At 44.1% G+C, this 27,629-nt stretch overlaps 1 protein-coding gene across 2 annotated transcripts in view; it reads left to right on the top strand.

Annotated features, from left to right (window-relative positions):
• The window catches only part of pde4ba (phosphodiesterase 4B, cAMP-specific a), a 220,364-nt gene that overhangs the window by 22,783 nt on the left and 169,952 nt on the right, over positions 1–27,629 (top strand). For both annotated transcript variants that reach the window (XM_071202916.1, XM_034081364.2), the window contains exon 2: positions 13,102–13,198. In XM_071202916.1, the coding sequence (XP_071059017.1) occupies positions 13,157–13,198 (42 nt within the window). In that variant the 5' untranslated portion in view covers positions 13,102–13,156. The remainder of the gene's footprint in view (positions 1–13,101; positions 13,199–27,629) is intronic.

The raw sequence follows: 27,629 nt of genomic DNA on the forward strand, positions 1-27,629 counted from the left end.
CTTTGGTCTTGGCCATAGTGGAGTTTGGAGTGTGACTGTTTGAGGTTGTGGACAGGTGTCTTTTATACTGATAACGAGTTCAAACAGGTGCCATTAATACAGTTAACAAGTGGAGGACAGAGGAGGCTCTTAAAGAAGAAGTTACGGGTCTGTGAGAGCCAGAAATCTTGTTTGTTTGTAGGTGACCAAATACTTATTCTACCGAGGAATTTACCAATTAATTCATTAAAAATCCTACAATGTGATTTCCTGGATTCTTTCCCCCATTCTGTCTCTCATTGTTGAAGTGTACCTAGGATGAAAATGACAGGCCTCTCATCTTTTTAAGTGGGAGAACTTGCACAATTGGTGGCTGACTATACTTTTTTGCCCCACTGTGTATATATATATATATATATATATATATATGTATTTTTAAAGTAATGGGAGGACCTGTGACGTTACCTATATGTCACTACAAGTTACCAGCCCTTTATAATGCATACTTTAAAGCCATATTATAATTACAATGGGGAGTTTTTATGAAAATGTACTCCTGTACTAGGGGGGGGGGGGGGGGGAATATATTGAGACAAAACAATGTCTATCGGGATATTGCGATTGACTTGCTTTTTGAACCAGCCTCAAGTGGCTTTCCGTCAAACTCAGTTTTTGGATTTTATATAAGACCGTCAAATCAGAAAACTCAAACGCTTTTTTAGAAATTGGTTGAGTGCTGCTTTGTATTGGCATCACATTATCAGTGTGTGCACACTCTCCCTCTGAGGGAGATGATGCAAGTCATGTTATGTTACTGTCCCTTTCACTCAGACAGATACAGACAAGCACCCACACACATAGAAATGTATAAAAACACATTCAGGTAAAAATGTCTCACTGGATTTTGTTCTGCTTTTATAAGTAGTCATACTGAACTATGTAAAAAATAGATACATTATTTGACTCAGTATGACAGAAATTCTAATTCAGTGATTCTAATTAGTATTGGGCAGAAAATGGGATGAACTGGGTCTGTTATCTTTGATGTGTTGTTGTATGCTTTTACTGGTATGATGTAAGAGCGTGAAAGATTATAATGAATAAGTGATATAGCATCTGTTTTCATTCATTTACAACTTTTTTTCACTGGGAAATTCATTCACTTTTAAAAGTGCCAGCCTTTCAACCATTCACTGCATTGCCTCTTTCTCAACCCCCTACTGAGGAGTTAAAATCCATTAGTTAAATTAACGAAGAGCAAAGGTAGAACACGCCCCACAGCTTAGTTTCAGGCTCCAACTTCAAGTCAGGTTACAGAAATGTTTCCAGAGGATGGGTAGACTGAAAGATTCAGATCCGGCTCCTCCTCCTCCATCAAGAGTCCCAATGCGCCAGTCAGTCAACAGGCAGGCGTAGAGCTTGTTATCTCCACTCTATTACGCACGACAGGCTCTGTTGAAGCCACCTTCCAATGACGCTGTTGCTCGTGAATGTACAAGATGAGATGTGACAGAACACCAGGATGCATTTGAGACATCTGAAATTAAATACCTGCTAACCGCAGTTGTGGGATTTTTTTCCCAGGTTTTACCTTGCATTATCAATTGATTGACTAATTGCTTGGAGAGGAAGTGCCTTATACTGAAGAAGCACTTAGAAATGAATAAAGGCCCTCTCTGTTTTGCACTGTAAGATACTGCACTTTGGGCTGAATCAAACACACTTGCCAGTAAACAGTCTGCATTGGAGTAGTTCAGTCATAAGTGTTGCAAAGAAAAACAAAACTCTGTTAAAAAAATTGTACTAATTAGGGCTGTCAAGTTAACGCCACTAATTATTTTAACGCGATTAACGCATGTGTATTTTTTTTCCTCGGCCGCCCCGTAGTTTCAGAGCGCATGGAGTTTAAAATACCATCTACAAGCTGATGCTGACAGCCCCGTTCCTGCCGCCCGCTTGTGGCAGACCACACTTCCACGCTCACCGGCAGGCACTGGCCATCGGGAGGACCGGGAGGGTGTGTGTATGTGTAGCCCGAGCGAGCAAGAGAGAGACCTTACGTGCATTGTTGTTGTTAGCATCTGGTGCTAGCTAGCTGCGCTAACAGATATAAGGAGCTGTTTAAATGAAAACAGAGGAGCGCTCTATCCACACAACTGCGCCAAGCACTTGACTTTATGCAGGCAGCCAGACAGTGGGACATTGTAAGAAAAGTCAGCACACTCAGTGCACAACATGATTGCAGCGTCCAGGCAGCTCCCGTTCGAGCATATGCCTTGAGTTGCACATAGCTCCAACGATCCATCACACACACACACACACACACGCACGCACGCACGCACGCACGCACGCACGCACACACACACCACAGCCTGTAAGTACCATTATGCTTCACCCCCTGAGGTTACTTACATCACTAATCTGTGTTCATAAACTGCTTCCTACATCTGTGCAGCTGAGCACAATTTTAAGATGTGCTCTGACACACACATTTGGTCTGTAACTGCTTTTTATCTGCTAATGGTGATAACTTGAACAGCTCGTCCTCCCTAAAGAGAAGCCTTGCCTCTGATAATTACCTCTGTGAAATATATATTCATAGGATTTGTTTTAATGAATAATCAAATTTACGTCATTCAGCTTAATGATCCAAACTAAATATTAAAGTCTTGCATCAGAAAATCTCTAACCAAACATGACATAGAGAGACAACAATCTTTATCTTTTACTCTAAATAAGTCAAGATTGAAGGTGCAAGATTGACCACCTTCTTTAATGAAGAATAAACGTTTAAAACTCTTTGGCCTATACAATACACATTTCACACGGTCGTGCTTACTAGTAACTACGACAGGGTTGGAATAATGCCTGTCTCGGCCAACCATCCATGTGTTTACTCAGGCACTAACTCTAACAGGGGGCTGTACATTATGTGACGTTTGATTATTGAACTAAATCTAAAGTGGCAGAACGTAGTAAACAACCCGCACCTTTGGAGCGGCCCTCAGTCAGACGCTGCAGCAACTTGAGTGCTACTGTAGCTGAATCTCCTGGGGTGCCAACTGCTCCACGCCTGGCCAAACAGCCTCCCCGCAAGACTGGGGCAACGATGCAAGTCATGTTATGTTACTGTCACTTTGAATTAAAAACAAAAAACAAGTATAAATCAGATTGACATGCATTTCGGGGCAGCTCTACTTCTACCTTTTTATCGTTTCTACAGGGACATGTGCTATACAAGATTGGTAGATGTTTCTGCAACACATTCGTCTTTAACCTCTTTTTACATTCTGTTGATAAAGATAGTTCATTTTAAAAATGTATTACATTTGAGTTCTGCCAAATGTTAAACATTGCAGCTTTAAAAATGACTGTTCTGGAGAAATAGAGTGGTTAAATAGGGTTGCGTTAGAAACATTAACACTGTAGTGCAATTCAACTTTCTTCAAGACAAAGAGATACAGGAACAATCTTTCATTGTCAGCAGTTCTTCTAACTATAAAAGAGCTGTACACATGCCTCTGAGCTATCCTAACAATCAACACTCAATGTAGCCTGACGTGAAGTTAGACAAAGGACAATGTAAAAGTTCATTTTAATAAACATTCATTATTTGTTGAATCTGCTGACTATTAGTAAGTTCTGGTAGCAGGCAATTTTGTTCATTCGGTTAGGAGGAATACTGCATGTTCTTTTATAGTGTTTGCCTTTCCTTTACTGCATTTCAGCAGTGTGATGATGGGGGTGTTTTTATGTAAGAGTGGTGTCAAGGATGTCCTGTCTGTTCAAGCTGAAAGATGTCCATTTTCTTCAAGGGCATGCACCATCCTTTAACATTTGATTTTCTCATCATGTAGCAGGATGTATATTCCATGTCCAAACATCAACATCACCATGCATATTTGTCTATAGGTGGACATTTAGAAAATACTATAATTTGTGTCTTGTGGAAATATAGATGAGAACAAGATTGATGATAAAACCACTTCTTGTACCAATGTTTTACGGCTTGTTAGACCTTGAGTCATCTGCCAGATGTCCACAGCTGGAAGGATGAGTGTAGGGTGTGGGTGGGGTGATTATCGACCTGGTTTGCCTTTTTGGTAATTGACAGCTTTTATAGGAACTGGAGTTGCAATAGATTTTTGCAATGATCTTTCTGGCCTGGTGGGTCAGCCTGCTTCTTTCCATGAGATGTTCCCATACAAGGAGACATAGTTATGTGAGAATACTCTTAGTGAGCGACCTGTAGATCATGGTCCGGGTTTGTTTGCTGGCGTTTAAGCACTTTAATGTCCAGAGGAGGGACCCCCTCATTTGACTGTCTGTGGATGTATTCTGCATTAGCCTGAAAGGTGAGTTTATTGTAAATGATTGTAGCTAAATATTACAAGTGTCCTGCTACACTTCCTGCCCTGTCATAGTAACGGGCTTAAAGACGGGCCAAAGGAGATAAAACGTTAGTGAGGTGTAGAGGTGCAGTTAGGTGTATTTTGTCACCGTTTAAAAGAGTCTTTAGGCTGAGCTGTCACTGAACTCTTTGCCAGGAAGTGAATAAGCATATTTCCCAGAATGTTGTTATATCCTTTAAACAGAAAGACCTCATCTAGTCCTTCCAGCTGTTTCTCCCTCACTCTTCCTCCACTACCTAATTTCCTACTTCATCCTTCAATCCTTCTTTATTTAACCTCAGGCCTTCTCTTTTTATGTCATTAAATCCTGTCTGACCTGCTTGCTTGTATCTCTTTATTACATTCTCCATGTGAACCTTTATCATTCTCTGAACCTCTCATATGATTTTGTCTGGTCTTCCTGGAATCGGTCTCTTTCATCTTTTCCCGTAAGTCCCTCCCACTGAATAAAATGTTGCCATTGCTGACGTTCGCCTGATTTCATCTTATCATGAAGAAAAAACAACATTATGGGTACGCTGGAGGAACATTTGCGTTCTGAGGGCTCTTTAAGGGCTGCCTGAATCGTCTCATTAGAGAAAGGCTCAGTGGCTGTGGAGTCAATTTTGTCTTCTGCTTTTGAATGATGAGCAAGGGAGAATTAAAGTGTGCTGAACCATTAAGGCTGCTCTAGGTCTCATTAGCTTGCGGTTTCATTAGCACGGGTTACTAAAAGAAAGGATAACTTGTCTAGGAAAGAGAGAAAACTAAGCATTATCAAAACAGAAAAGATGAATAACAGATGAAAAGCTAAGAAACACATGATGGGGGCTAATATTATGTTCTCATGTGTCATATGTGTTAATATTGCTTTGTGTATTCTTCTAGTAAGATGCTCTCCTTGCACTACACACACGCATCAGTTGGCGGTGCCTTTTATTATTTGTTTTTATATTTACTGGACAGCAGTTTTTTCAAGGATTGTTGTGTAATTTTATTACATAACATTTCTAAAAATGATATTCTTACAATGTCCTGGTTTGAGGAGGATTTGAGAATGGTTTGCTGAGATAATCAGATAAATGTCAGTACTGTTGTTTGACATTTTAAGTATTCATAATTAGGGTTGGGTATCGTTTGAATTGCCACGATTCTGATTCCGATTCTACTTTTCGATTCCGGTTCTTAACGGTTCTCAATTCCGATTCTTTGAGGGGTATGGTAAAAAAAATGATTAAGTTCTTGTTGAGAAAAACAAGCATATCTGCCTTCTCAGGCATACCAGGAATAAATGTTTGAACATTTTAAAGCAAAATGCTTCAATCTGGTGCACTTTAAGCAGAATTACTAGAGACTAGATCTAGGGGGTACAACTCTAAACACCCATATGAAAGAGATTGGTTTACATTTGAATAATTAAATAAGTATGTGAGCATAACCAATAACCCATAGCCAATAACAAATACATGTAACATATTTTATTTATCTTATTTTACTATTTTATTTATGCATATGTTTTTATCTCTCCAGTTTAAAACGATGTGTCTGGTTTACTGTCCTATAGTATACATTGGAATGATTTCAAACCTGTTTTATCCCAATCATTATAAAGGAGTGCCTTGGAAATATGTGTTTACATAAATTGTGATCAAAACGTTTGAGACCCACTGAGATAACTTAGATTAAAGTGAACTATCTAAACACTGAGAGTCCTTTACCTCACTGAGCTGTAGTTATCAGCCTCAGTCTGACTGGAGAGGACTCTCCCTCCACATCATTGTAGAAACATCTTCTTCCGTTACAGCAGCTAGCACCAGATGCTAATAACAACAGCGCCGGTTCCAGTGCACCCTCCCTTTCTCCCTCGCTCACTCGCACTTTGGCTGTGAGCTGCGGGCGCCAGATAAGCCAACATCCCCCATTTTCATCACTTGCAGCGCCCATCGTACAGGGCAAATGAAACGTGTAACCGGGGTGAAAAGGGTGTTACATTTACTTAATTATGAATGTTGTTACATCAAGGCCGAACATTAGGATGAGCACCAACGGTCAAAACATTTGTTTTCCCTCCCAGAGCTGTCAGCGCACCGCCTCCACAGATCTGGTGCCCTAGGCGAACATCTATAACGGCCCGTCCACACTACAGCGTCGACAGCGTCGACAACTCCAATCTGCCCATTCACTTTGAATGGGGTGACGTCACGTTGCCTCGCTTTTTCGCCGAACTGAATTGTGGGTAGCATAGCGGTCCGTCTCCGGCGTCTCCAGCGCCAGCCAATCAAATCCCGTTTCGGAAAATCTGACAGCTCAAGCCGTAGCCAATCAAACCGCGTCTAAACTGGGAGAGATATCCCGCCGTTCATTTCTATATTTCAAAAAAAGTTGGAGGAGAAACTATAGGTTACTTACGTAACCCCAGCACTCAGAGTAACATGAAGTGAGATGTCTCACTTTGGGATGCGCCTCATCGCGGAGCAAACAGAATCCTGATTGGCTGGTGATCTTGACGTCAGCGTCAGGGGAAATCACCCCCTATAAGTAGCTTGCGCCACAACGCATGCGTCATTCAAAATAAGCACCTCTTCTCGCTTCACCATAGCAAGGAGGGCCGTCTGGTGAGACATCTCACTTAATGTTACTCGAGGTCTGGGGTTAAGTAAGTAACCTATAGTCTTCTCATTCATAACACTCCGTTCGATGTCTCACTATGGGATACTGTAGCTCCCGTATTGCCAGACGAGCTTATCTCGAAAATCACCAATCAACCAGAATTTAACAGGTAGAGTCCCGACTCAACAAGGTGCCCAGCACTGCTCGGGCCACGCTTGGAGCGGAGACGTCTAGCCTGTAAAAGCGGACAAAAGTGAGCGGCGAGGACCAGCTCGCCGCTGCACACCACTCACGGGTCAGGCCCATAGTGCCCCGCGCTCTGGACGTGGGTGAAGGATCGCCCCCCCCCGTCCTGAGACAATCTGTCCCTGCGTGGTGGGGGCTGCCATGGCTGAGTATTGGTTATTATGTAATGCGTAGTGGCACTACACCCGACTTTTCTAGTGCGGGACGCGCCTACGGGTGCTGTCCTTTCACGGAAGGTGGTCACCACGGACGCATGTCAGACAGGCTGATAGGGTATTTACGAAGGTCGCCCGGTGAGAGGTCTCTAGAGCAGAGACCTCCAGCAGGCGCACGTAAATCACCCGGAGCTTTTAGCGGTGTTCCCCACCCTAAAACGCTTCCTGCCTTCTCTCAGACGACACCATGTCCCCGTGAGGACAGACAACACGATATCGTGTATGAACCGCCAAGGGAGGTTGCGTTGTCTCCAGTCACACACACTGGCACAAAAACGGATCCCTTGGAGCGGCAGACGTCTCCTCTCTCTGAGAGTGACACAGGTACCGGGAGTGATGCACCTCGGGACAGAACTACTGTCCAGAGGTGCACCACTCTATGCAGACTGGACTCCTCATCCAAGGATCGGGAGTCCGCTGTGGGTGCGTTACGGCGGAGCCGCGTTAAATCTGCTCGCATAAAGAAGAAATGCTCAATGACAGCTGTTCTCTTTAATGCACAATTTAAACGCACTGTTAGGCGGGGACGCACTCGTACACGATTGACCTCCGGGTCCTCTGTACGCGTTCCCACCCCTGGCTCTGTTACCCCCAACTCTGGCCAGAGTGAAGGAGCAACGCCACACATTTACTCTGATGTTTCCGCCCTAGCACGCAACGTACGGGCTAGCGGAGATATATCAGCTGTTGTGCGGGCAGCCATGGCAGCCCCCACCACGCAGGAACAGATTGTCTCAGGTGGGGGGGGGCGATCCTTCACCCACGCCCAGAGCACGGGGCACTATGGGCCTGACCCGTGAGTGGTACAATCTGAATACAGTGGGACTCCCTCAGAAGGTGATAAACACTATTCAGAGTGCGAGAGCTTCCTCCACCAGGTCTCTTTACGACTGTAAGTGGAGGGTGTTTGAGGAGTGGTGCCTTCAAGAAGGACACATCTCTTTTCAATGTCCTGTCGGGTTGATTTTATAATTTCTACAGGACTTGATCGATAAACACAGAGCTTTCTCCACGATCAAGGTGTACCTGGCTGCTATTGCTGCATGCCATGTGGGCTTTGAGGGTAAGACGGCTTGCCAACATCCTTTGGTCTGCCGTTTTATGAAGGGTGCGCGCAGGCTCCTCCCTGTCTCCAGGTCGCTGGTGCCCTGATGGGACCTGGCAGTGGTTTTAAATGGGCTCAGAATGACCCCATTTGAACCCCTGGAAGGAGCTGACATGAAACATCTGTCACTCAAGACAGTGCTGTTACTGGCCCTGGCATCCACCAAGCGGGTCAGCGATATTCATGCACTGTCTGTACATCCCTCATGCACTCAGTTCGCCCCAGGGCAAACGAGAGTGTTGTTGAAGCCCAACCCTGCCTTTATCTTTGACAACTGTTTTAAATTTGACAAACAGATAAGCTCAGTTGTCAAGACAAGCTTCTTCCAGCTGCGGCTTCTGGGGAAGGTAAAAGCCTATCTTCCTAGTAAGGAATTTGAACAGCTAATCCACTTATTTATCACGTCTCGTTTAGACTACTGTAACTCCCTCTATATTGGTGTTGACAAGTGCTTGATCCGTCGCCTGCAGCTGGTCCAAAATGCGGCTGCCCGCCTTCTTACTGGGAAGAGACGTTATGACCACATCACACCCGTTCTGGCAGACCTTCATTGGCTTCCTGTCAGTTACAGGATCCAGTTCAAGTACTTACTTGTTGTTTTTTAAATCATTGCATGGACTGGCACCACATTACCTGTCTGAGTTGTTGCACCGCCATGCTCCTGCTAGAGCATTGCGCTCAGCTCAGCAGAATATGTTGGTGGTTCCTCGGAGCAGGAAAAAAACCAGAGGTGACAGGGCCTTCAGTGTTGCAGCTCCCAGACTGTGGAACAGCCTCCCAGCACATATCCGGACTGTTGAGTCTATTGAACTTTTTAAATCCCAGCTAAAAACTCACCTCTTTGCAATGGCTTTTAATACTAGTTGAGCATTACATTTTTATATTTATGTGTTTTTTTATTTATTTTTTATATGTTTCTATTTATTGTGCTTTTTATTATGTTTTTAATTATTGTTTTTATTATCGTACTCCCATTGGGCTATTCACTATTGTAGTTACTGCCTGCCCTGTACAGCACTTTGGTCAGCCGAAGGTTGTTTTAAATGTGCTATATAAATAAATAAAGATTGAGATTGAGATTTACACCAAAGGTAGTTGGTTCGTGTACCCCAATTGACATTGAGGCATTTCCTCCGCCGCTGGTTTCCTCCGGGGAGCAGCAGCAGGATCTGTTGTGTCCAGTCCGGGCTTTACGCACATATATGGACAGATCAAAGGAGCTTCGTCTTAATGACCAACTCTTCGTGTCCTGGGTTAACCCTCACAAGGGCAAGCCTGTTACTAAGCAACGGCTCTCCCACTGGATTGTGGAGGCAATTGCTTTAGCCTAAACGAGTCAGAATTTGCAAGCACCTTCGGGTCTGCGGGCTCACTCGACTCGGGGCCTGGCTACATCCTGGGCTTTGTTCAAGGGTGTTTCCATCCAAGACATCTGTGCAGCGGCGAGCTGGTCCTCGCCGCTCACTTTTGTCCGCTTTTACAGGCTAGACGTCTCCGCTCCAAGCGTGGCCCGAGCAGTGCTGGGCACCTTGTTGAGTCGGGACTCTACCTGTTAAATTCTGGTTGATTGGTGATTTTCGAGATAAGCTCGTCTGGCAATACGGGAGCTACAATATCCCATAGTGAGACATCGAACGGAGTGTTATGAATGAGAAGACTATAGGTTACTTACGTAACCCCAGACCTCGAGTTACATGAAGTGAGATGTCTCACCAGGCGGCCCTCCTTGCTATGGTGAAGCGAGAAGAGGTGCTTATTTTTGAATGACGCATGCGTTGTGGCTCAAGCTACTTATAGGGGGTGATTTCCCCTGACGCTGACGTCAAGATCACCAGCCAATCAGGATTGGCGTAATGAGATTGATGCTTCTGTTTGCTCCGCGATGAGGCGCATCCCATAGTGAGACATCTCACTTCATGTTACTCTGAGGCCTGGGGTTACGTAAGTAACCTATAGTTCTTTAACGTCCACATATGGCATACTCCTATATCTTTATTAATCATCCTTTCTTCACCTCTGCTTCACCATAAGTTAACATTTGTGTCGTACACGGCAACATGTTACCATAAATACTTTTATTCCAAATTGTTGAGCTACTTCTTTGTGCACAATTTACTATTGTTTGCATTTATTGGTAGAAGTCTAAACAGGTTAGTCTCAGTACAGTGGCTGTGACAGTAAATGTAAAGTACATTTGTTGTTTGCAGTACACTTTCAGTGTACACAATGCTCTTTTAAATATGCTACTTTATGTAATTGTTGATAGAACATGGCAATCAAATCTTCACACAAACCAAGGTCTTCCAATGTGAAATGTTAACAGTATCATAACCAAATATATTTAGTTCATTACACAGAAGATTTTGAAAACCAGCAAATACTTTTCAAGTTAGACCCACTGCAATTGGGTGTTTCAACTGTGTGTAGTTGTATTTTCCCATTGTTCAAACCCTTGCTTGTCCTATGCTAGCTACTGGTGTCAGGTTTGGTTACATGGTCATGTTCTTGCCATCATTGATTTAAAATGCAACATGATGAGGCAACAGCACGTCTTCTGTTGTCACATTACATTATAGCCATTTGACAGTGTCATTTATTCAGACAGCCTGACAGCCAGGCAGCTGTTGATAATGTTAACATCCTGATATTTCTCGTCATAAATATTTAACTCAGTAGTGATTACCCACAAAGGCAGAACAATGCCTGAAAACCTTAAGTAACTTCAAAGTTCTACACACCAATATTTTGTTGCATTCTTCAGTATGAACATGTGTTTATAATTTCCCTTAAAAGCTGCTGTCTTCAATCCTGTGATCAATTATTTGAAATATATGAGTTGTTGCATCCTCAAAAGGCAACAATTAGATGATTAATCGATTAATTGGTTGGATATTCAGCTGCCTAAACACAAATGTGTTTAAAAGACCTCTTTACTCCTGTTTTCACATCCTTACACGAACTCCCACTATCTTTTTGGATTGATTTCAAGATGAAAATAATGAATGACCTCATTTATATTATATATATATATATATATATATATATATATTCCTGGAATTCGTTTAACCCAGTGGTGCCCAACCTGGGGGGTGCGCACCCCTTGGGGGGGCGCCAAAGATCGCAGGGGGGGGGGGGGCGCCAGGCCTCAGATGATTTGAGGCCAAATATCATATTTAGACTTTTTTTTTTTTTTTTACATATAAGCCTTGTCTCTACATTACAATAAAAAATAATTGATTAATACATTTGAATAACAATTCAAGTTAGTAGCTATTAAAGGCATAAAAAGACAGAAATGTATAATTGTTTCTTTAATATAAATGTTTCTTCTGCCCATAAAGTGTCCAAACCAGGCTTTTCTGGATAAGCGCATTTTTAAAACATAGTCATTGTTCATGCCGGTTTCAGTTGGATTATTTGTCACAGTTGCTCCGATCAGATCGGTCTCCTCCATTTTGTAGATTATTTACGACTTTTGAATCCACATAAACACATCCGCAAAATCCGGTTTACTTTGAGCATGTGTTTTAAACAGTTTAATCCCTTTGTGTTGTTTCCACTTCCACGCCGTCCTTTCATTTCTTCATACAGCGGGAATCCAAATGAATTAATCCTGAGTCCAATAACCATCAAAGTCACTCCAATAGTGCTCCTTAATTACGCTTTCATCCTCCTTTAACAAAATACTTCACATTCATCTAGTTTGTGACTGTAGTTGTAGCATTTTTGAGACTTTGAAACTTAAATTACCGCTGTTGCGTCCCCCCCCTGTGTGTGTGTGTGTGTGTGTGGTGTGTGTGTGTGTGTGTGTGTGTGTGTGTGTGTGTGTGTGTGTGTGTGTGTGTGTGTGTGTGTGTGTGTGTGTGTGTGTGTGTGTGTGTGTGTGTGTGTGTGTGTGTGGTGTGTGTGTGTGTGTGTGTGTGTGTGTGTGTGTGTGTGTGTGTGTGTGTGTGTGTGTGTGTGTGTGTGTGTGTGTGTGTGTGTGTGTGTGTGTGTGTGTGTGTGTGCGCGCGCGCGCAACTTCCAACAGGAGTAATTTGGGCGGGCTCTTGAGATTAAGGTTGGGAACCACTGGTTTAACCTATATATATATATATATATATTTTCAAAAAAGCCCTCAAAACGCAGGCTTTCCCCACTGTATAGTTAGTTTAATAGGTTTATTTTTCCGCTACTTCCCCCCCCCCCACCCCCTTAACCTGTCTGCCTTTTTTCCCCTACTCCCCCCCCTACCCAACTTGTAAAGCGACCTTGGGTTTCCTGAAAGGCGCTATAAAAATATTATATATTATTGTTATTATTATTTTATATATTTTTTGACCAATATGTTTTGTTAATGTGTTCCTACTCACACTCAACACATTGATGGTCCAAATATACTCAAAACACTACTAACAATTAAATATCATATATTTAGCTGTAACTGTGGAGTAATAGGAAAGTGAAATCTAACAATGTCCACTTACTCAAGGTAGTACACCGACCACATCATCAGTGGTTTCATTGAAACTTATTCCTAAGGATTAACACACCTAAACCTATTTGTGTTTTCCAGGTGTGCATGTGAAGCTGCCGTGGTTGGACAGCCAGGGAGACGCAACCGAGGAAAAATGAGGAAAAGCAGAAGTGTACTCTCAGTCTCTCCCAACAATGTAAGTCAACATGTCCCCAATTCATCTCACCAGTTACATAACATACCGGAGATCAATCAAATGTCTATGTTTAAAAATATTGTCTTTGACTGGCTCAGTGAAGAGAGCCAACACATAAAATCCCTGACTGAGAGAGACAGAGACACATTTATACCGGAGAGCATGGATCATTATCAATAAGGAGGAATTCAAGATGTTTCGACTGACAAAAGTAGGACATTGTGTGTGTGTTTCTCTGGGTGTATGCTTGAGAAGAGAGAGGGTGACAGAGAGGTGTTTGAAACAATGTATAAACATTAACAAAGCTTGAAAGCTTAACATTATTTGTTACAGCCCTACTATATTGTGATAAAAGTTGTACAATAGTACTGTGTTTGTTAGTTTATTTTTGGTTACGGGAATATTTCTCACACAAAATAACCATTTGTTTATTAATTACTCACCCTTTGTTATCTCAAACTCTTTAATATATATTCTACAATCTACTATCCTGCACTCCACAACATTACTAGTACAATTTGTGCGCACACCAAACTCCATCTGCATCAGAACTGAGCTTGAATTGCTTCTTTGAAAACAAGTGCTTTGATTTGTAACAGTCAAGGTTGGGACAGCTCATGTGCTTGGCACTTATAGATTCACCGTACGCTCATGCTGAATGGACAAGAACATGCAGGTGCACTTCACAGAGGATCAAGTGGATGTGATGGGTGTTTTGTACCATAGCTGAAGGTGTGGGTGTGAATTAATCAGTTTCCCTCTATCTTTCTCTATCCGTGCAAGTTTGGACAGTGTGTATATTGAATTTGCTATTTCTCCCTTTTCACTCTACAAATCAACACATCTTTTCTGAGGTGCCAACCACACCTGAGCCTGTACACCATTCAATGTAGTTATCAGCCACAGAGTGTGGGCAGAGGGTTCATAGAAAGGGCATTATCTTTGTGAGGCCCTGTGTGAGGAGAGACTAATACAAGTAATACGATCAGATAAGATATGATACACCTTTATTGAACCCTAGAAGGAAAATCAGGTGTTACAGCAGCACAAAGACAGAAATAAGAGCAAATAAATACAGCAGTAAAAAAAAGTAAAAACTATTAAATTAAAGTTGCTGTATACAACTATATGAGTACAAATAATAGATATTAGATACAAACTACATGTAATCCTCATATAGTACATACATGATAATGTTATGAATAGTGATGGTAGCAATATCAAAAGGAGGAGGTTTTGAGATTAAAGCACCGATGGATCAGCTTGGATCAGTCCTCTCTGATGTAGACTTTGGAGCTGTATAGTAGTTGAGTGTAGGGGGGTGGTGGGGGTGTTACCTGTCGGATGGTTCAGTAACTTTATGATGTCACTCCTGATTTCACTCCTGGTTTTCTGTAGTCTCAGGGGAGACCTTTTTGCAACATGCGTTGGCGCTGGAATCAGGGCAAGCAGCTTCGTATCTGACACCTGCTCCAGGAGGTGTTCTTAGGGATTTCTGTCTGATACACTATGCTGACGGAGCCAGCTGTTTCTCCCTGCATCCAGGCTTTATGCAACAACTTAATTTAAGTATACAGCTTACTCAAATACTCTGTTATTTGTGTAAAGGCTCTTAACTGATGTTGTTTGTGTGAATAGTTATAACAGATGAGCAAACTGAGAGTGAACAGCCTACTTTCTTTGTTGTGTGCTTATGTGTTTCCATTTAGTCATGCACAACAAAGCGTGTATTTACAGTAAACGTTTTAGTGAAAGTGTTTCCTGAATCAATGAAGGTAAGTGTGCTTAGGTAGGACATTGTTTTTGGCTTTCAGCTCTAACAGCAGAAATGTGTTTTAGCTATTGATGCCCAGCTGGGATTCAATATAGGTGGTGTGCTCATATGGGAGTGTGTGTTAATGCTTTTAATGATTTGACATATCATCAACTTGACTCTGGGATTGGGTTATAGTTCTATTTCGTCCCTACTGACCGCCAGAGGCGGTGCTTTAGCACTGGATATGTCCATCGCGCGCATGCGCAGCTCGAGTACCAATAACAACAAAGTCACCTGTGACCCACGTGACACCGGCTATATCAGCCGGTATTGTCAGAGGATCTGTTCCTTTTCATCTTCTCGCTGCGCGAGGGTACCGTGGCTACGTTTTCGTAGCCTACAGCGTTCAGGTTTGAACGTTTGATCTGAGGGATTTCTCTGCAAACAGCTGGCCGCGTGAAGCTTCGCGACTGACAGTCGGGGCTACGGGTCGTTAGACGCGTCCTCCAGGAGCTGCGCCGGCTGTGCAGAGCCTCGACAGACAGGTTGGTGTCAGCTTGTTGCTGGTGATGGCTGTGTTTCCACACCCGCTCCCAGCCAAGTTGTCCTGATTACCGTCTTATTGTTGTGGCTTAGACTTTCTGGTGACGACAGTGTTCCCGCTTCCTCTCCCATAAAGCTGCCCTTATGCTCTTTTGAAAGTTCTGCTTGTGGCGTTGTGTCCGAGCTATCATTAGCATTTGAGTCCCAGCTTTGGCTGCGTCCCTCATTCGATTTAGTATGGAAAGCCAAGAGAGTCATACTTTAAACCCGTTTTTCGTTTAGATGCAGAAAGTAAGGTAAGTACTTTCTATTTTCTAGAAGCTATTATCTGGTCTTAACATTTGTGTTCTGACTTGGTTGCTTGATTGTTAGCAGCAGCCGCTTGGCTAACACCTTGCTGTTGAGCTTAACTATTAACTCAGGGCAGTGCTCCCGCTCCCTGTAGCATAGGGTTTGATTGCAGTAGCGCTAGTTCGTTGTATTACTGCTCCTAGTACTAGACTCCTAGCACTAGGATGATATGCAGAGAACATCTTCACGGCGGGTGCTGTGTGCTCGGCATGTGCGGTTACTACTGTAACCAGACACGGTTCTATGCGGGCTGTTCTCTTCTTAGAAGCTAATTATCTGGTCTTAACATTGTGTTCTGACTTGGTTGCTTGATTGTTAGCAGCAGCCGCTTGGCTAACACCTTGCATGTACGGTTAAGCTTCATTATTTAACTCAGCCAGTGAGGGCAGTGCTCTCGCTGCTGCTCCCGGGAAACGCATGGTATGGTTTGCAGTAGCGCTATATCGTTGGTATTTACTGCTCCTAGTACTAGACTCCTAGCACTAGGACGATATGCAGAGAACAATCTTCACTGTGTGTGCCGTGTGCTCTGCATGTATGGCCATTAAGGAGGATTTCATCCTCCCAATATTATATTGTCTAGTGGGCAGCCGTTGGCTGACACTTTTAGGCACCGGCCACAGTTACTATTGTAACTAAGGTCCTAAGCCGTAAGTACTGGCCATAATTACTACTGTAACTACGGTTCCAAGCTGTGTAAGTACTGGCAATAGTTAATACTGTAACTACGGGGTTAAGCCGTAAGTACTGGCCATAGTTACTACTGTAACTACGGTTCCAAGCCGTGCACGTACTGGCCATAGGCAATACCGTAACTACGGCTCTATGCCGTGTAAGTACTGGCCATAGTTACTACTGTAACTACGGTTCTAAACCATGTAAGTACTGGCCATAGTTACTACTGTAACTACGGTTCCAAGCCGTGCAAGTACTGGCCAGAGTTACTACTGTAACTACGGCTCTATGCTGTGTAAGTATCCAAGTCGTGCAAGTACTGGCCAGAGTTACGACTGTAACTACGGTTCTAAGCCGTGTAAGTACTGGCCATAGTTACTACTGTAACTACGGTTAGATGCCGTGTGAGCCCTGGCCATGGTTACTGCTGTAACTACGGCTCTGTGCTATTCTATTCTTTAGAAGCTAGTTATCTGGTCTTAAACATGTGTGTTATTTGACTTGATCTCGCTTGATCGTTAGCAGCAGCCGCTCGGCTAACGTCTTGCGTATACTGTTAGCTTCTTTATTTTATCAAGCTAGGTGAAGGCAGTGCTCTCGCTCCCGCTCCCTCTACCGGTAATGCGGATGTAGCTACATCCCTTTTTCTGTTCGGCGAGTAGTAGCACCGCTCTACTCTTCCCGTTCAGCAGGTAGCCGGTGAAGGCTGTGTTCCCGCACCCGCTCCCGGTTACACTGCATCTGGCGTTCGACTCTAACTGAACCAGTGAAGGCAGTTCTCGCCCCCACTCCTGGTAGACGCCAAACGGCCTCGTTTTTCCGTTAAGCAGGTAGCCGGTGAGAGGCTGTGTTCCCGCACCCGCTCCCGGTTACACTGCATCTGGCATTTCGTCTCTAACTCAACCAGTGAAGGCAGTCTCGCCCCCCGCTCCTGGTAGACGCCAAACCGCCTTGTTTTTTCTGTTAAGCAGGTAGCTGGTGAAGGCTGTGTTCCCGCACCCGCTCCCGGTTACGCTGCATCTGGCATTCGTCTCTAACTCACCAGTGAAGGCAGTGTTCTCGCCCCCGCTCCTGGTAGACGCCAAACTGGCTTGTTTTTCTGTTAAGCAGGTAGCTGGTGAAGGCTGTGTTCCCGCACCCGCTCCCGGTTACGCTGCATCTGGCATTCGTCTCTAACTCAACCAGTGAAGGCAGTGTTCTCGCCCCCGCTCCTGGTAGACGCTAAACTGCCTTGTTTATTCCGTTAAGCAGGTAGCTGGTGAAGGCTGTGTTCCCGCACCCGCTCCCGGTTACGCTGCATCTGGCATTCGTCTTAATTTAACCAGTGAAGGCAGTGTTCTCGCCGCCGCTCCTGGTAGACGCTAAACTGCCTGGTTCCGTTAAGCAGGTAGCTGGTGAAGGCTGTGTTCCCGCACCCGCTCCCGGTTACGCTGCATCTGGCACTCGCCTCTAGCTCAGCCAGTGTTTTCGCCCCCGCTCTTGGTAAACTGCCTTATTTACTAATCCAGCTAGGTGAAGGCAGTGATCTCGCTCCCGCTCCCTCTGCCGTAACGTGGGTGTAATTACATCCCTCTTCTCTTCGGCGAGTAGCAGCAACGCTCTACTCTTTCCATTAAGCAGGTAGCTGGTGAAGGCTGTGTTCCCGCACCCGCTCCCGGCTACGCTGCATCTGGCTACCTACAGAATGGTTCATTCATGTAGCGCCTTTAGGGTTTCTCTTGAGCCCGAGGACGGCCACGACCGCTGCCCTTCCTGCCTCGGCCGCTTCTGGCGGTCAGTGGAGACGAAATTCGAGCATCTGAGGGAGGTTCTCACGGTAAACGCCTGCATGAGCTGTAGCTGCATGCCTCGGGTGCTCAGAGTGGCTCGAATCACTGAGGTGGAACGTCTGGCAGCAGCCAACAGACACCTCTCCTTGTCACGTACTCCTCCAGATCAATTCGGCCGTTCCCGGCGACTTGAGGGAGCGATGGCTTTGTGTGCTCTCCCCAATAGAAGGACTAGAAATAGGCTGTCCTCTAAAGTGGATCGGCTAGCTGCCGATAGGGGCATGATGAGGTCGCCTCTTGGCCCTTCAGCCCAGGCTGAAGCCTTCGGTTGGCGCCCCTCCTTCGGTTGGCGCCCCTCCTTCGGCTGACACACCTCCTCCGGTTGACGGAGAGTCCTCCGTCGCGTACCAGTCGAGCCAGGGGAGCTGTTTAGATCAGCTGCCCTGGAGGAATTGGAGTGTGCCGCCCAAGCTAGGCAGACCAGGCAGCAGCACTCGGGTCCTCGCAGACCTGTGCCCACTCCCAGCAGGCCCAGGGGCCGCTCTAGCAGCCGCACTCAGCCGCTGGATTACAGGGGTGGTCTGCAGAGGTCTTAGCGGCCCCACTCAACCGCCTCCCAATGACTTTCGTGCCCCATGTCGCCCGCCTTCCAGGCGGCCTCGTGCCCCAGAGCCTTACCGGAACCCCCCAAGAGGCTCCAGGGTCCGGGGGGCTGGGCTCTGAAATCCCGGGGGTGGTCGGCGGCTGCTTTCCCAGCAGCAGCTCAGTTTCTGGGCAGTCTGTACTTCCGTCCCTTGGGTGGTTTTCACCTTAACCCAGGGGTACGGACCGCAGCTCCGGCCCCTAGCCTTCGGCTGGGTCTAATTGACAGTCGTCAGCGATCCGGCAGGGGCCCTACCTCTGGGCCAAGAGTTGTCCGTCCAAGGACGCAATCAACCCAGTAAGACCCTCTGCTTAGCCAGGGGGTTCTACTCGGCATACTTTCTCGTAAGCAAGAAAGTCGGCGGATTTCGCCCGATCTTGGACCTCAGAGGAATCAACAGATTCCTGAAGGTGCTGCCATTCTATATGCTGACTACTGCATACGCACAGGTGGAGTGGTTCCCAACCGAGGGATGCCTACTTCCACGTGGGCCGGGCAAGAGGGTGCCTTATATTCAGTTCCTCCGGCCCTTGGGCAGACTGGCAGCTGCCTCGGCCGCTGGGCCCTTAGGCCCGCTGTCGTTGTGCCCCATGCAGATGTGGCTGAACAGCCTTCACTTGGACGCCAAGTGGCACAGGCACAGTGAAGTCAGGGTGTCGCAGCATTGCTCCACTCTCCGTCACGCTGGAGGGGCACGGCCTATCTCTGGTAGGCGTGCCCATGGGCGCCATCCCATCCCGCCAGGAGACCATCACCATAGGTGCATGTCTCTCAGGGTGGGGTGCAGTGCGGCAGGGCAGGACCGTTCAGGGTCAGTGGTCTGCCCAGCAGAGTGCGCGCCGGGTCAACGTGCTAGAGCTTCGGGCCGTGCAGCTTGCACTCACGCACTTTCTACCCCAACTGGGGGGCAAGAATGTGCATGTTCCTTGGGGACAGCATGTACATTGTTGCTTAGACAACAGTCCCTTCTAGATAGTGGACGTTCTCACTCCACTCTGAATTTAGGTGGCTGCGATTCTGCCCAACATGTTTGGGTCGACGGCGCCACGGCGGGGTGCCACAGGTCGGTGTCCCTCTTTATGAGAGGGGCTTTACGGCAGCGTCCCCCTTGCACCCCGAGGGCTCCGGCTTGGGACCTGCCCTTGCTGCCGGATGCCCTATCACCTCCTCCCTTCGAGCCCCTGGCCCAGGTGGGGCTTAGGTGGCTGCCCACAAAGGCAGCATTTCTGCTTGCCATAGCCTCAGGGAAGTGAGTCGGGGAGTTGCATGTCCTCTCCATAAACAATACATGCCCGAGGTGAGACTCTCAGGCGTTGCCCTTTGGGCAAATGTGGCATTCCCGCCCGGGGTCCTTCCACAAACTCACTTCAATCAGCCTGCCCAGCTGGCACGCTTTGACATTCAGGAGTACGGCACATCGAAGTTGCTGTGCCCGGGGGGTGCCCAAAGGGCGTATATCAAGGCTACTGCCTGTATACGGCAGGAGGAGCAACTCTTGAGTTTGCCCTGGCGGCACTAAAGGAGGTTAGGCCCTCTAACCAGTGGCTGCCCCACTGGGTTGTCGATACCATCTCACAGGCTTACGGGGCCAGTGGCCGCCCCCTGCCACCAAGCTGAGATGCCACTCTACAAGGAGCATCTCAACATATTGGGCTGCCCTGAGAGGGGTGCCCCTGGAGGCCATCTGCGCCGCGGCGTCGTGGGCGTCTTCTGGCACATTCTCCAGTTGTCATCAGGTCAATGTCGCCACTCCCCATTCTTTGGGCATGGTCCTTTTGCCGAGCTCTGCTGCTTCCAGTGGTGAGCAAGGGCTTGGATTCTTCATGACATTGTTGGTATAGGTCATCCAGTGCTAAAGCACCGCCTCTGGCGATCAGTAGGGACGAAATAGAACCATAGTTACGGCTGTAACTATGGTTCTATGAGTCCCGGATGACCGCCAGAGTTCCCTGTCACTCAGAATTCTTGTGTGCTCGCGAGAAGATTCGGGGAACAGATCCTCTGACAATACCGGCTGATATAGCCGGTGTCACGTGGGTCACAGGTGACTTTGTTGTTATTGGTACTCGAGCTGCGCATGCGCGCGATGGACATATCCAGTGCTAAAGCACCGCCTTAGGCGGTCATCCGGGACTCATAGAACCGTAGTTACAGCCGTAACTATCGTGGTGTGTGTGTGTGTGTGTGTGTGTGTGTGTGTGTGTGTGTGTGTGTGTGTGTGTGTGTTGTGTGTGTGGTTGTGTGTGTGTGTGTGTGTGGTTGTGTGTGTGTGTGTGTGTGTGTGTGGGTGTGTGTGTGTGTGTGTGTGTGTGTGTGTGTGTGTGTGTGTGTGTGTGTGTGTGTGTGTGTGTGTGGTTGTGAGTGTTATTGGACTGCTGTGATGAGGGGAGGAGAGATGCAGATCACAGATAACCAGCTCTGATGTGATCAGCTCTGACTGTCCATCTCTGTTTGTGTGTGTGGATGTGCTGAATGTTTTTCACTTGAATGCATGAAACTGTTGGTATGTGACTCTGCATATTCATGACTGGATTTATACTAGGGATGCACGATATTGGTTTTTTGAAACCGATACCGATAACTTCCTGCTTCTCAAGACCGATACCGATAACCGATAATAATATATATATATATATATTAAAAAAAAAGACTAGTACTGAGCAAATGACATGAGCATTACTACTATGAACAAAACAAAGCCAAGAACAGTTTTGACTCTTCAAAGTGACCATATTTATTTTCCCAAATAAATATAATTGAGTCAATCAGTCAATATCAATGACAATGTGTTTCCCTGAACAATGAGTGAACAATGAGTGGTCCATATTAAGAAATGGAAACAACTATTACCTGGCATTACTCTGGCAAACTTCTTGCCTTTTTCAAAAGCCTCGTCGATAGGTAAAAGCCCCGGTGCCTTTGCAGCTGGCTTTGGATTCGCCGCTAGTTTAGCAGCGCAGGCGTCTTCGTACGCTTTTAACACACCATCGTAGCGATGGCGATGTTTCAGGTGACTAATCAGGTTGGAAGTATTATAGCTCGTTGCCTTTTTCCCTCCTCGTGGAACTTCTGCATTGCATTTGTTAATACAAATTGCAAGCGAACTATCTAACTCTGAAACTTTGAAATAGTCCCATACTACCGACGACATGTTTGTTTACTGTCCTGGCTTCACGGCCGCACACCATTTACGTCACAGCCAGGCATGAGTTAGGGAGCGTTGGATTTGTTAAAAACTCCCCTCTTCCTAAACCACTAATACCACAGTACTGGCAAAACGGGAGGAGCCGAGGGAAAAACAAGCGCCCCTCATCCCAATCCACCCACACCGCAGGATTTCTTTCTTTTTTTTTACCCAAAAAATATATTGTATATTATTATTAATACTTTTATCGGGTTTATCGGGATGACGTCATAATTCCTATTATCGGGCCGATAATTATCGTGCACCACTAATTTATACCTATCTCGGCATGCCAACCTTTCACACATTCAATTAAATTCTACTTCCTAAAGTTGGCAGCGAAGTGTGTCTATGCTCACATTACTCTCATCAAGTCCTGAACATATCTAACGTAGATTACATTTAACCTTTTAACCTCCCCGTCTTATTTGATTTATGTCATTAATTCAGAACACATTACTGTTATTAGAGGGCTTACTTTGAATAGCGCTGACCAAATTCTGTTGTTAGATGTGTACTTACTTGTTTAACCATATTTCTTTGCCTAAATCTCACCAAACCTAAACCAAAGAAGGAGCAGGTAGGAAAACATTACGATAGGATTTTGGAAGGCAAAGACAAATAATGACCTTATAAGAAATCAGTCAAGGCAATAATGAATCACATAGATTGGTTTTCTGCATTTTACCAACACTACTTCAGTTCCTGAGTTCTGCTCACTTCTTTTAACTTTCATCTCTTTTTCCATCTCTCTCTCTCTTTCCCTCTTCCGCTCTGGCAGTTGATCTTGTACTTAATGTAAAGGGCACGTGGGTCAAACTGAACAGCTGTTCGTTCTCCAATTAGAGAGCTTGGAAACTGAGGGTTGAATCTTGGCCAGCAGAATGCTCTGTTCTCACTGACTCTTCTGTCTCTTCAATGACATCTCTCTCACCTCCCTCCACTGTCTCTGGGTCAGCTTTAATCACTATTATCTTCTGCCACCCTCTCTATCTCACTCTTGTGTCTGGTCAGGGGGATAGCAGTGATACTGGTTACCACAGCAACATAGTTATTGTCTCCCATGGCATCTTGGGATTATACTAACTGTTAGCTCTTACCCTAACCGGCACAACGGTAACAGGGGCCTAATAGTCTATCAGCATTGGTTTAAATGCACTACTTTTCCTTCACTGAATGTTCTCCTGTTGGGTTGTTAGTGTGGTGCTTGAGTTCCCTGCACTTGAAAAGAAGAATATATTAATTAATTAAACTGAAATTGTTTGTTTATCACAGTTTCTATTGCTCACTTCATCCTTTGTTCTACAAAAAGAAGAGGTGAAGACAGGGGCTACAGCTTGATGGTCTAAAATAAATGGATGTTTAACCAAATGTAACAGAGGACAAGAAAATCAACAGAAATACACATTTAAGATAATAATAATACACTTTATTTGTATAGCACCTTTCATACACAAAGCAGCCCAAATTGCTTTACAGAAAACATAACAACAATGTTAAAATAAATACAGAACAAGATAAAACATCTACAGTGATCCTAATGAAATTCCCTTGAATTAAAGCTGACAAGAAATAAAAATGTCTGTTCATTTACTCAGACCTAATGAATATTGAAACACCAGAATTGTTGCTTCTTAACATTCTAGTGATTTGACTCCTGTGTTTCATCCTGTAAAATATAGCATTACTATGTAACACTCGCGCTTCTGTTGGCTAGCTTTCAAACACATTGCATATAAGAAGCGGGACATCTCTCAGATGTTGACACAACAGGTCCGGCCAGCTAACCAATCAGAGCAGACTGGACTCTGGTTTCAGACAGAGGGTGAAAAGAGGTGCTGCAGCATAGGCAGTATGAGAAAAATAAAGAGCTGTTTTAACATTTAAAGCATGTAAACATATCACAGAAGAGGCACGAAATACAGATATGAGCCCGAAAATGACCATAATAGAGCCTCTTTAATATATTTGGTTAGAAATTATTAATCCATTAGACTTTAGACGTTTAAGGGTGAGCTCGATGTCAACACTCAAGGAGAAAGATTGATGTAATACATACTGCAGGGGAAAATGCTTCTTTTAAAGGGGGGTTGCGAATTATTTTTAGAAATCTGTCACAGCATGGATTCAGTCTGGATCTCAATCTGGTGTTCATGCTTTGTTTCATCTCAGCTGTTGTCTCAGTCTCTCCAATACATGTTCCATGCATGCATACGGAATAAATGAATCTGAAAAACACTTGGCAAGGCCCTTAGTGAATTATATTGAACACTCAACCCTCTCAAAAGCTACATTAATCATACATCACATGTTGCTATAGAGAGAAAGTATAGGCAATTTATTTGATCTCTTGTCTGAGTCACGGTGATAGGATTGTGATAAAGAAAAGAAGATGATAAAAAAAAAGGTGGCATAGTAATTCACCAAACATTTTTATTAATGTCCTGTGCCGCTGTCAAAATCATTTGTCCTAAAGTTACCTTTTTATTTAAAGGACACCATCCTGTCTCTGTTGTGTTTCTCAATCCAATAATTATATTATTGTATATTTAAGTCTGATGATTTATTTCATCAACTCTGACGAAGAGGAAGCTAATAACAATAACTCCATTTAAAAAAAAAAAAAACTGCTTTCTAAGTGTTGTCAATGCACAGTATGTACTATATAAGATGCATGTTTGCATCCCCCTTCCTCTTTCTCCCACTCTCGCTCTTCTTCCTTTCACCCTCTTATCTCCGTCTATCTCTTATTCATTTCTCTCTGCTATATTCACCCTTCTCTGCAAGTCACCGTGCCCTGCCCCAGCTGTTTGCTTCTTATTCCTGTTATCCTCTCTTATTTTCCTATCTGTCATCTTTCTCCCACTCTTCATACCTCCCCCTCTATAACTGATGGGAAGCAGGTGTTGTTTTCCAAGCTCATCTCCTAATTTCCTCCCTATTGTGTTGTTGCCTTGGTGTCGGAATGGTGAGAGTGCAGAGGGATTTGGATGTTGTTGTGGGCGGCTGATAAATGGGAATTGTGCCAGTCAAGGCTGTACTGAGATACATTATTATTATACTTATCACTTTATATGCTTTACAGCCTATTTAAGCTAAGAGGGAGAGAGATAAAAACAGGTTTCTCACAGTTGGCGGCTTAACTTTCTCTAATCCTAAATTGGTCTCAAAAAGATTTTATGTTTTTGTTCTAAAGAGGGTTTGGACAAAGTCTGTCTCCTTCCAAAGCTCCCAAATATACTTGGATAGAAAGCCTGAGTTGTGTATGCTAATTGAGCTATGTGAAAGCCTGGAAGGATTTAAATGATTGGACGTCAAGTTGAGAAATGTTTCAACTTATACAACTTATACTTTTGTCTATAGACTCTATTCAAACTTAAAATGTTTCACATCTCTCAGACATTCTGCGAATAATTAAATTACTTATTATTATATATTAAATATTCAACTTTTCTTGGTCTTAGAAATGACCTTTACAGAGTTAAGATTGGTGTGTATGGGACGTCATGTTAAGAGTTACATCACATAGAGTCGACGACATGTAAACATTTATAATGTTCCTATAGACTCTCTCCAATAAAACGTTATTAACCCTGTTGACATGTGGTGTTTTTATATGCTCCATTGCTTACTGAGCATTTCTGTCTTGGATCAACAGTGTACCAATGACATTTACAGCCAGCGTTTCACACACTACAGACTTAAGGAATCAATACTGTCAACATGCAGGTGGGGATTTTCATATCGCTACAACAAAATGGAGAGAACCAAGGTGTAAAGGTTTTACATTTGCTCTCCTTCTCACATTTGTTGGTAATACACTTACTATGAATAGGTACCCGATAGAACATCCAAACTATCCCTTTAACTATTCAGCTTGTACACCCCATAGAAAGCTCCCATCTGCAATAAGTCCTTGTAATCATTTGAAAAAACTGCTCTGTTTTTAAAGTATGCATCTGTTAGTTTGTGTTTTCATTATGCATCCCAAACTACTCGGCTATGGTTGGAGAGAAATCATCTTAATGTAAGAAAAATAGAACTGTTCATATGAGACGGTACATGAATAATAGTCTCCTGTTTTTGCCTCGGTAAAATCCCACCTCTCTTTACTTTGTTACTTATCATAAACGTAGGTGACTTCAACACGTGTTGGTCTAACTGTAGAGGACAGTCATAACTCACATGACAGCAAAAGGCCAGGGAAGGTCATTGTTTGAACAAATGACCAATGCTTTTCAGGTGAGTACACTCTCAAAAGGCTGTGTGCTGTATGGCCTGAAGATAAATGAACTGTTGACAAGTCTGCAAAGGGACATTATAGTCTTTGTATTAATCTTATCTAGCAGCTGAGGATTGGGGACCTGTGTTGTTCGGTGTGTGTGCATTATGAAAAGTCTTCTTATTTCGTTGATGTGTGTTAGATTAATGAGTCCTTAATTGTCCTCGGATTACATAGGCTGCTTGGGTTTGGTGTTGCAAATAGGCTAATGGTCTTTTACACCTTTCCCATCCTTTCCCAGCCCCACAAAAACAAACACACCCCTCACATGCACATAAAGGGCATCACAGCAGTTAAGAGTCATCTAAGGATAGCAGGGAGTGCACATTAAAGGAGAGTCTTAGCACAAGTCACACCTCAGTTTTTACTTTGCAAACATTTTTCATGATCATAATGGTTCTTATATCTCATTTAAATTGATTTCTTCAAAAGGACAGGGTGAGTGTGTTTGTCTAAAACCACCTCTAAGAAAAGCTTAAAACTATAATGTATTTAAACCTAGTTACCCAGCTGTCACTGTAACACCGCAAAACATGTTTAGATTCAACATAGTAATCTTGGCTTTAGCTATTAATAACCTATTAAGGATTTGAATGCAAAACTTAATAGATTTGCGAATAGATTTCGAATAGCTGATGAAAGCCGATCTGGTGTAAGAAAATAAAAGTATAGGTCTTAAGTACACACACCTCAAGTAGTCATATCATTGCATCTTCTGCCTTGACTTTCTTGATCTTTCTTTTCTTATAAAATATTAGGTGATTAAAAGCCTTGTCACAGCTTTCTGTCAGTCAGACCATTTCAATTGGTAAAATTGGTTTTTAATTCATTTATTTAACAGGGACAGTGCACATTAATGAACATTTCTGTAAATATGCCAGCGTTAGTCAAGAGGCTATTTTTCATCTGTAGTCCCTGGACAGATTTTAAAAGTCAACCTAAAACACATTTCATTTTAAACAAGTAAATACAATACATTTAAAATATGCAACATACATTACTGGGATACTTAAATAAAACAATTTCAAATACAGAACATTAAAACAAAACAATTAAAACAAAACAAAAGAACATGTTAAAACACAGGCAGTGGGTTGTAAGGAGCAGAAGATTGGGTCAGTGTTGGCAGAGCTGATTCTTCACTAACCATATTTTGAGTTTTGATTTAAATAAAGTGAATGTGGACTGGTCTCTGATTGGAGGTGGGATTGAGTTCCATTGCTGAGCA

The sequence above is a fragment of the Pseudochaenichthys georgianus genome, chromosome 4 (assembly GCF_902827115.2).
Source record: "Pseudochaenichthys georgianus chromosome 4, fPseGeo1.2, whole genome shotgun sequence".
Lineage (NCBI taxonomy): Eukaryota > Metazoa > Chordata > Actinopteri > Perciformes > Channichthyidae > Pseudochaenichthys > Pseudochaenichthys georgianus.